Raw genomic sequence first — 11,127 nt, forward strand, 5'->3', positions numbered from 1 at the left:
CACCAAGACATGAAAACACAGAGAAGCCTTCCATGAATTATTACTGAAAAAAAAAAAAGCATACTACACAGTTCCAATTACATGACACTTGGAAAAGGACAGGCAGAATTTTTTTGTTTTTGATTGTGGGTTTTTCTTTGTTTGTTTGTTTTGAAATAGGGATTGCCAGTGCTGGAAGAAGGAACTAAGTAGGTAGACCACTGAGAATTACTTACTGCAGCAAATATTCTGTATGCTACAGTCTGAGTCATCAATGTCCCCCAAGGGCCTGTGTATTTTAGGCTTGGTTTCCAGAGTATGGTGCTGTTAGGAGGTAGGGAAACCTTTAGAAAGTAGGCCCCTGCCCCTGAAATGAAATTAGGCACTGGAGCACACCCCTGAGAAAGATACTGGGACATGAGTCCCTCTTCTCTGTCCCTTCTTTCACTTCTGGGCTGACATGAGGGAAGTGGCCTCCTCTGCCATGTATTCTCATCATCATATACTATTTCTCCATAGACCCAAAAGCAACAAGCCTTTTGATCATAATCAAAACCTCCAAAACTTTGACTCAAAACAAACCTTTCCCTCTTTTAAGCTCGTTATCTCAGATATTTTGGAACAGTAACAAAAGTTGGCTAACAAATACCATAATATTATACATTTCTCAAAACCCATAGAATGCAGGATGTCGAGAGAATACTAAGGTAAATATGGATGTTGAGTAATAATCACTGGTCAGTGTGAGGCCACTGATTGTAACAAATGCACCACTCAAGCAAGAGTAAGAAATAAAAAAATTTCAGTCAATTCCTAATAAAGGTTAAAAGATACAATAAATACTAGATCAAAATTCTAATTTTATAAAGATTATAATGTACTCTGAAAAAGCAATGTATGAAAGTAGGAATCCAGGGAGACAGAGCAGCACATAACCAAATTCTAAGCAATCTAACAATAATGCATCTCTAGGCAGCTCTTCAGTTTCTCAAACATTTTCATATTTATAACGTTGTTTGGTAGCATGAACGCCTTAAGTAATAAAGTAATGGAAACACAGCCAAGACAGACATCAATGGAACATTTTAATCAATTTGGGTAGGCAGTACAGTTCAAGCCAAAGAAGTAACATCAACAAAGCTCAAGAAGTGCCCAAGACTACAGAGAAATGGCCTGATGCTCGACTGTAGGGAACTTTTAGAAAGGGAATGCTTAAGCAAAAGGGCTATATAACAAAGCAAAATTGCCAGGGGATCTCAAATGTGACAATGATTTTTCACCTAAACACTATAAATACCAAAGTGTAGTTTCCAAATATTTTCCAGTCACATAAGATTCTTAGGACTTTGACCAACAATAATAAATTGTAATGATAGTCTAAAAGTAGAGTATTGATTAAATGAAAGTGGGGTTTAGGTAACAGCCTACACTATTAAAAATGGAAAAGCAAAACTACACAAAAATTCTTTTCCATGAAATGACTTCAGGTAATGGCAAAGGAATATAATTAGATTAACCCTCCTGTAGACAACAGGAAAAATCTAAGAAATAATATTTCAAAGCACCAAAAAGCAATCTAATGTCTCAAAAATGAGATAGTAGGGGCTGGAGAGATGATTCAGCAGTTAAAAGCACTGGCTATTCTTCCAGAGGTCTTGAGTTCAATTCCTAGCACCCACATGGTGGCTCACAACCATCCGATGCCCTCTTCTGGCATGCAAGTGTACATGCAGATACAGCACTCACATAAAGTAAGTCTCATTTTTAAAAAAAAAAATTTTAAAGAGTGTATCTTTCCTTGAAAAGCAGGGTCTTGAACTTGTGATTGTCCTGCCTCAACCTCTTAAGTAGCCAGTATCACAGGCCTGTACTGTGTGCAACGCACCATGGCTAATGTAAAATGAGATGGTTTTGCTGCCTAAAAAGCTTTAAATTTAGTTTTAAAAATAAAGCCTAAGTGCAAAACTTACAATACAAAGCAGAAGCTGAAAGAAGTGCAACTTTCTCCACAATACAGAAAACCCTATAGATTCCACAAGTACAAAAAGTTAAAATAAGCAAACAAATTCAGTAATAAGACACAAAATATATGCAAAAAACTATTGTTTCTATACACTAAAAACAAACTGAAAAAGAACTTAAGAAAGCAATTCTATTTATAAACAGCATTTAAAAATAAAATAGTACATAAATTTAACCACATGACACAGAAAACTATAAGATACCGAATATGACACAAATGTCAAGATATCCCATGTTCATGGATGGTGAATTGATACTGTTTAAATGTATATACTACCAATGCAATCCTTATCAAGATTCAATAATATTTTTCATAGAAATTTACAAACAATCTTAAAATTCATACAGAACTCAAAAGACCAAATAGCCAAAGCAATCAAAAGAAAAACAAAACTTCATTCACACTACCTGGTTTCAAAATATAGTATATAGCTACAGTAATCAAGATAGCATGGTACTTAGATAAAAACAAAGCACAGAGACCAATGGAACAGAAGAGAAGTCCTAGAAAGAAACCATGCACCCCACCCCCATACATGGTCACCTAGTCCTTGACAAAGACTCCAAGACTGAACAAAAGGGAACCCAGCCTTTTCAACAAGTGGTGCTGGGAAAACTAGACATCCAAATGGAAAAGAATAAAACACTCATAGTCAACTCAGGGTCAATTAGAGACTTAAACACAGGGCCAGAAACAATCAATTTCCAGATGAAAATGGAGAAAAACTTGGTAAAGAGTTTTGAATAGCACCAAAAGCAAAGAAACAAAGCAAAAATAAACGGTGGGACTACATGAATCTAAAAAGCTCCCAACCAGCAAGGGAAACACTCAATAAAATGAAAAGACAATCTATGCGAAGGGAGAAAATACAAACCTAGCATAGATACAAGATACTTAAGCAATTCATAAAGCTAACAACAAAAAGAAAAACAATTTAAATCAGCAATGTACCTGAACTGACATTTTTTCCCCACAAAAGACATTAACAACAGCCAGTAAGCCAGCAGGTAGGTACTCAGCATTGCTAATTAGCAGGGAAATGCACATCAAAGCCATAAGAGAGTGCTCTGTACCTATGAGGATGGTTTTCATCAAGAAATGAAGTGATAAAATGTGGGTGGAGCCGGGCGGTGGTGGCACGCCTTTAATCCCAGCACTCGGGAGGCAGAGCCAGGCGGATCTCTGTGAGTTCGAGGCCAGCCTTGGCTACCAAGTGAGTTTCAGGAAAGGCGCAAAGCTACACAGAGAAACCCTGTCTCGAAAAACCAAAAAAAAAAAAAATGTGGGTGGAGATATAGAAAAGAGAACTGCTCAAAACTGTTGGTGGGACTGTAATTAGTGCAGCAATTGTGGAAAATGGTGTGGGGCATTCTTTACAAATTTTTTTTAAAGAACCACAAAGTTTAGTAATCCTATTTCTCTGTCTGTCTGTCTACTTACCTACCTATCTGTGTGTGCACTTGTGCTTCTCCCTCCCCAAAATGGTATTATTCCAAATATGTACAAAAAAAGGATTTGAAATCAGTATTTTAAAAGTTATTTGCACGCCCATATTCACTACAGCATTATTCAAAATCACCATAATGTGGAAACAACCAAAGTGATCATCAACAGATGGACTGATAAAGGAAATGTGCTTTATATACAATGGGTTATTATTCAGTCTTTAAAAAAAAAAAAAAAAAAGGAAATCCTGACACTGAATATAACACGGATGAACTTTTAATGAAATGTTAAATAAAATAAGCCAGACCCAGGATGGCATATACTGCATAAGCTACTACATATGTAGACTCTCAAGAAGTAAAACTCATAGGAACCAAGAGTAGAACAGAGATTGCCAGAAGTTGGGCGTGGAGGAAATGGGGTGTTTTGGGTCAAATACGAACACACAGTTATAAGACTAGTCAATTTTTATGATTTAATGCAGAGTTTGATAACTTCAGATAATATTGGTATATACTTGAAAATTGCTCAGAACAGATTTTTTAATTTATTATTATTATACATTAGTTGTGTGTGTGTGTGTGTGTGTGTGTGCGTGCGTGCGTGCGTGCGTGTGTGTGTGTGTGTGTGTGTGTGTTGTGTGTGGGGAATGTATGTGTCACAATGTATGTGTAAAGTGAAGTTTTTATCTAATTATTCTTTATCAATAAAAAAATCAAGAGTCAGATATTGGAGTAAGAACCTGAATGATAAGAGAAGCGAAAGAGAAGCCACCAGTGACCTCCTCTCTCTTCCATTCCTCAATCCAAAAGGGCTGAGATCCTCTCTCAGCCCTGCCTTATTACTTTCCTGTCTCCTATCTACCTTCAGTCCTTCAAGACCTCTATGGTTAATTTTGGTCAGCTAGTGGCTAGCTCTGCCTCTGCCTCAAAGCAAACTTTATTGTCAGAATGTAATCAAAGTACCACACAACAGTAGAGGTCAGAGGACAACTGCTCAAAAGATTTTTATGTGTATGCATATTTGTCTGCATGTATGTATATACACAAATAGGTTATCTTATGCCCATAGAGGCCAGAAGAGGGCATCAGATTCTCCAAAATTAGAGTTATAGCAAGTCGTCAGCCAGCATGTGAACTGAACCTGGGTCCTCTCCAAGAACAGTAAGTGCTCTAAACCATCGAGTTATCTCTACAACTTGAAAGTAGATTTTAAGTGTTCTTATCACACATAAAGGAACTATGTGAGGTGGTAGATTCATCACTACACATGTATATAAAAACATTTTACCATACATCATAAGTATTACAGTTTTGTCATATATAGTTCAATAAAGCCAGAAGGAAAAAATCCAAAACAGTAGTTCATCAACAAATGACCACTTCCAGTTATAAACAATGACTCATGGAGAAAGGATTACAACAGAAGCTAAAAAGATAGGTAATATACTAATGATCAGAGATGAGGCAAGAGAGCATTCCAGGATAGGAGTGTCTCTGATATCAAACTACGGAGTTTGAACTTTACTCTTTAACAAAAAGTTAAACCCTAGAAGACTTTCAGACATGTGAATTTAAACGGATGGTCTCTGGCAGCAGTAAATACAATAGAGTTAAAACAGTGAAGTGGGAATGTTAGGAAAAAGGAGATAGAAATTACACAGCTTTCCTGAGGATGTGTAGCTAATCACATCCTTACAGCTTGGTTCTTGAGACATCTACCTCACTGTGTTTTCCATGTGCATATTAACAGGGACTTTTCACTATTAGCACACATCAACAGGAATGCAAGTTTCTGCTCAGAGTTCCTCAACTACATTATTTATATGACAGTGATGATTTGTCAATTTCAGCTTTTTATTTGCAACTCACAGTGATAACTCAAAAGATTTTCATTCTCTGGGTGTGATGGTGAATTCCAGGTCAGCCAGTGACAGAGTGAGACCCTGTGTCCAAACAAACAAACAAACAAACAAACAACAACAAACGAGCTTTCGTGCATCATACTAACATACAGCATTGGGCAGAATGTTTTCTATGTCTCATAAGCTGCTTCATCACTTCGATGCTCTGCCTATTTATGCTATCCTTTACAATTAGTATTCAAAAATACGTCTGAAAGCAATTTAAATATTTGAAAACAGTACCCCGAAAATTGAGATGAGTATGTATCTAATTCAGAATGGAAGCATCCTAAATATTTCATGGTTAACATCCGTAGACTTTCAAGCTACAGCTCATGTCATTAGGCTTAGCTGAATGCGACTGTGTCTATACGGTTTTGTTTCATGGTGCTGGGTTTTTTGGTTTGTTTGGTTTGGTTTTTTTGGTTGGTTGGTTGGTTGGTTGGTTTGGTTTTGTGGGGATTTTTTTGTTTGTTTGTTTTGAGACAAGGTCTCATTCTATAGACCTGGCTGGCCTTGAACTCAGAGATCTCCTGCCTTTGCTTCCTGAGTGCAGGGATTAAAAGCATGCACCACCCTACCTGGCAATTCTGTGTATAAGGAGAAAGCATAACATGTGGGGGTTTGTTTGTTTTCAATTCCCCTGGGTGGACAGGAGACACGATGGGAGTCTACTAAAGGACTACCCATAGCCCCTGTTATACTACAAAATGCAGTTCATCTCACTGTGCTCATCAGTCATGAATCCTATCTCATTTTATAGAGCAGCTCCATCCTCCAAGCTGAATTCTTCAACAATACTCCTGATGGAAATATATCATCCCGTCAACACTACCTCTACCACTTCATCCTCACACATATACTAAATCTTTCTTTTTCTCTTCCCTTTTTCCTTCCTTCCAGCCCTTTCTTCCCTCCCTTTCCTTGACAAGGTCTTACTCTAGCCCAGACTGATCTAGAACTCACTAGGTAGCACAGGCTGGCCTCAAATTTATAGCAATATTCCTGTCTCGTCCTCCCAAATCTCAAGTGCTGGGATCACAGGAGTGAGCCACCAAGCCGAGGTCTAAATCTTTTTAAAACACCCATTTAGGGCTTGAAAAATATGGCTAACACTATTACAGACTTCAGTAGGTATTTATTTATTTACTGGGTGTACTTGTGGATGTGGAAATGCACATGCCTGGGCACAAGCAGGAAGGCGAGAATGACCTGCAGTCAGCTCTCTCCTTTTGCTATGTGGGTCACCAGGGCTGGCAGCACTTTCCTGCATCTCAGCCATGTATTTAGACCTTGCTGGCCCCTGGACTAGATTTAGAATTCTGAATTGGAATCACAATGTCAAAAAAGCAAACCCCTACTAACACATCACAATGGAAACAAAGCAATAAACCCAATTTATTGATGAAATGTGCTATTTTAAAATCTTTATCAAAAAGTAAAATGAGTATCTATAGAAACGTTTGTTCATAAACAAGTCCAAGCAACACTAACATGTACCTTTCAAATTTGGCTAGAAAACTAGTCTGAGCAGATATGACTCTAAAACACTAGAATTCCAAACAGCAACTTAGTATATGAATGGGAAATATAAGAGGTCCATAAAGTTTACTAAAAGACCCATAAAATGTACTTAGTGCTAGAGATTTTAGTTTAACGCTCCCATAGTCTCACGAGTAACCAACATTTCACACACAGCAACTTTTTTGGACATTCAAACAACCAGTTGAGACTAAACACACATTTCTTCCACAAAGCTAGTTTTCTCTTTTAAAACTGCATTTTTCCTCTGCAGGCCTACCTTATTGAGTCAACCAACACCCTCATTCATGTACTCAGTGAAGCCATTTAAGTCCATTCATAGCCTCTCATTTACCTAGAGATGTTTTTGCTTTTAACATTTTGTAACCTAATCTTATTTTAACACACACGTTTTGTGAACTTTAGGAAGGAGAAAATTAAAATGAACATTTCACAGGATAAGAAGAGCTACACACTTAATCCCAGCACTCGGGAGGCAGAGCCAGGCGGATCTCTGTGAGTTCGAGGCCAGCCTGGTCTCCAAAGCGAGTTCCAGGAAAGGCGCAAAGCTACACAAAGAAACCCTGTCTCGAAAAACCAAAAAAAAAAAAAAAAAAAAAAAAAAAAGAAGAAGAAGAGCTACACACATACATCCCAAGAGGAGAAGACTTGGAAGGTGGAACCTGGCTCTTGTTCCCCACTCACCTGGCCATATAATCACAGACCTCAGAATCATCACATTTAAACCTGATTTTCTAAGTAACAAAGCTTGTGCTCACAGTTCCATGTAAAACTAGAGTGCCGTGCAGCCTCCCTAAGGTATTCAGGAAATTTATCTCACTCCATGCCTCTGAACCCTTATATTCTCCCAAATCTAAATTTGGAACATATTTTCTTTCCCTGTATGTGATGTAGTGTTTTGTATGTATGCAAAATTCTAAGTTTTACACACTAGAGATCAGTAGTAATCAATGTACTTCTGTGAACCACAGCTGTGTGTAGAATGGGGGTTTGAAGGAAAGGAGACATTTAAATTTCATAATACTGCATCTAACCCCAAATCCAAACAACAGATTTTATTAATATTCACAATGTCCCTAAGACAACTGGGACACATTTTAATGTTCTTTTTGTGTGGGGGAAAATAAGGTAACTTACAGGCTTCTGGTCCATCATGCTAAACTTACATAAATCACATTTTTATCTTTAGAGGTTAAAAAAAGTAAAATGTTAGGTTTTACAATGTGTTACATTCAAATAAAACTACTAAATTTAGAAAACAATGTAAAATTCAAGTTCTAATTATGCTTTTCTACATAAACTATTAACTTTACACAGTTAGACCTAAATAAAAGTTGTTCAACTGCCACATATGTTGAAAATGAATCTCATTTAGGTACCAACTACAGCGCATATGTTTAAAAATTCAATTAAGCACAGAATGGAGTATCATATTGCTGACACTGTAATTGTTTAGTAGCCTGCTGTGTTCTGATACCTTTCTGAAAATTAGGTCAGCCAAAACTTAGTGACAAACAGTCTCATTTACAGCCTAACTATGCAATAGTAAAATAGAGGAGAAACCAAAACTACCTAAATTCTAGTACCGGCTTTACCACAGCTGTGTGTGAGGACAATCAAGGGCATTATCGGCATTCCAACAGTAACAAGCAGAAATCTAAAGGATTTAACCAAACCCAAACCAGTGTTTCATACATGTACCAAGAGCAAGGTCAACCAACCTTCAATCTCTTTCAACGAGAACACCACTCTGAAATCGATTAGTACTGTCTCTTTCAATGGGGAGGGGGCAATTTTAAACTCAGAATTCTGTCATTTTTACAGACAGATTTCCAGCAAGCGGCAACGTCCGAACAGGGGCTATGCCACTCACCGCTTACTTTTTCCAAGTTATTTCTCCTATCAACTCGGAACTCAAGACACAAGGAGGAAAAAGCCAGGACTCAAAGCCAAGAACTCTGCCCCACGCTCTCTCCAAGCCTTATTATTTCCAGGTGCGGCGCAGACAGATGTGAATTCCTCGACTCTTTTCCCCCTCCCCTCCCCCCAGCAGCTCCCCGAGTCCAAGAGGAGCCAAGAAAAGGAGTAAGGGACTATAGAGTCCGCGGTGTTTGGAGGAGACCGGCAGCTAAGTTACCAGGCCTCTACAACCGAACAGCTCTTGGAGTTTTAGTTACAACAGTCTGACACCGGGGCAGGACCAACAGGCTTTCCGGGACTCCAAAACAACGACCTTTAAAGGCAGGGGGAGCTGGCCCGCCACAGCTGCCGGAGTGCTGGGGGACGTTCCAACAGACTGGCTCCTGGGCAAGGAGGGCAGAGAGAGAGGCAGGCAAGTCTGGACTCGGCCAGGGAGCTCCGGGCCCGGCGCGCGCGGCTGTGGGCGCCACGCGGGGGCTGGGGGCTGTGGAGACTCTGCCCGTGCGTGGAGCCCACCCGAGGGCGAGGGGGGCTGAGGACCGGGGGGAGTCGCTCCGGGCAAGTCGGGACTGAGCCGGGGTCGCTCGGGAGTAGTCGCGACGGGTCCGGGATCGCTCGGGCAAAGTCGGGACGGGGCCGGGGTCGTTCGGAAGGAGTCGGGACCGGGACGGAGTCGCTCGCGGGGGAGTCGGGCCAGGGGTCGTCGTTCGGAGGGTGTCAGGACCCGGCCAGGGTGGTTCGGAGGAGGTCCGGTCGGGGCCGGGGTCGTCCGGGAAGAGTCGGGACGGGGCCGGGGTCGTTCGGGGGAGGTCGGGACGGGGCCGGGGTCGTTCGGGGAGAGTCGGGACGGGGCCGGGGTCGTTCGGGGAGAGTCGGGACGGGGCCGGGGCCGTTCGGGGAGAGTCGGGACGGGGCCAGGGTCGTTCGGGGAGAGTCGGGACGGGGCCGGGGTCGTTCGGGGAGAGTCGGGACGGGGCCGGGGCCGTTCGGGGAGAGTCGGGACGGGGCCGGGGTCGTTCGGGGAGAGTCGGGATTAGATCCAGGCCTCTCCGGGGCAGTCGGGACGGGACGGGGGCCGCTCGGGGGAAGTCGGGACGGCGGCGCCTACTTACTCGGCTGTACCAGATGCTGAGGCGGGCCGGGGCCAGCACGGCAAAGAACGCTCTCCGAGGGTCGGACTGGACGTGGAGCGGCGCCTCGGCCGGGCCCCGCGGCGCGCAGAGCAGCCTCTTGGGCCAGCCGCTCAGGAAATACATGGTCCGCGCGCGGCCCCGACAGCCCCCCGGCGGCCCCGGCCGCGTCTGTCACGCTCGGCGGCCCCGGGCCGGGTGCCCACCTCCCACACCGCCACCGGCCGTGTCGGCGGCGGCGGCGACAGCGGCAACTCGGGGCATCTGCCCGGGGGCCGGGCCGGGCCGGGCCGACGCGATGCTTCGCGACGCAGTCTCGGGCGCTGACGGGCCGGGCCGAGGGTGGGGGAGGCGGGAGGCCAGTGGGCCCGCGGCGGGAGGAGCCGAGGCCGGCCCGCCCCGCTCGCCGCTCGCTCGCGTCAGCACGCCGCACGGCGCGGGCGGGGAGGCTCCTGAGGCTCCGCCCGGTGCTCTCCGGCCGCCGCGCGTCAGCACGCCGCGGGTCGCGGCGCTGGACGCCGGCTGTTCTGTGCGGTGCGTCTTGCTGACGACCGAGAGCGTGAGGCTGGGGACCGGGAAGAGGCGACAGAGCCCACAGTCAGTGACAATCCCGACGGCCCGGCCCACTTGGACTTCCCCTCGATTGGCACGAGCTCCGGGGCTGGGGGCGGGGGGCGGGGGGCGGGAGGCGGAGCGAGCGTCACGTGACACCCAGGCTGCGCTTGGCCCTGGGTCTCTGCGACTCCAAGGTTGGAGGGGGTTCTGTGCCCAGAGATCTTTTGTGTGCCCTGGTTTCAAGTGAGAGCTCGCTCGGGGGATGGCCTTGCCCTTAAGGAGCTTGCATTCTAGGCAGGATCGTAATTCACTCACTAAACTGCCTAGCCAAAAAATGCCTCAGTCCTGTCTTCGGGTCTCCAGGCGTTCTAAATCTAGTATAGTATATATTTCTAATTTAGTTTGCATCCCTCTGCCCCTCTACCAGCTATAGTGCTAGACGAAGCCCAGATGGTGTCTTTTGCAACCCCCCCAGTAAACTATGTTCTGGAAAAGAAATGGACTTAATTTTCTGAGTTGGACCAGACTAGAGATAACTGTATCGGGGTAGTCAACTTTTGGCAGTGTTTAACTTGGGTACCTGAAGCCTTAAAAATAGCTACAGCTTTTAGCAGATTGACCTGATAACC

At 43.7% G+C, this 11,127-nt stretch overlaps 1 protein-coding gene across 5 annotated transcripts in view; it reads right to left on the reverse strand.

Moving 5' to 3' along the window:
- The window catches only part of Ric1 (RIC1 homolog, RAB6A GEF complex partner 1), a 90,458-nt gene extending 80,267 nt beyond the window's left edge, over positions 1-10,191 (reverse strand). For 3 of the 5 annotated variants that reach the window (XM_052713729.1, XM_052713727.1, XM_052713726.1), the window contains exon 1: positions 9,926-10,190. In XM_052713729.1, the coding sequence (XP_052569689.1) occupies positions 9,926-10,069 (144 nt within the window). In that variant the 5' untranslated portion in view covers positions 10,070-10,190. Of the gene's footprint in view, positions 1-9,925 lie in introns of all 5 variants that reach the window. The other 2 variants (XM_052713730.1, XM_052713728.1) reach the window with 2 other exon arrangements.
- Positions 10,192-11,127: the final 936 nt, after the last annotated feature.

Source organism: Peromyscus californicus, unplaced genomic scaffold, assembly GCF_007827085.1.
Source record: "Peromyscus californicus insignis strain IS unplaced genomic scaffold, ASM782708v3 Scaffold_4__1_contigs__length_199733344, whole genome shotgun sequence".
Taxonomy (NCBI): domain Eukaryota; kingdom Metazoa; phylum Chordata; class Mammalia; order Rodentia; family Cricetidae; genus Peromyscus; species Peromyscus californicus.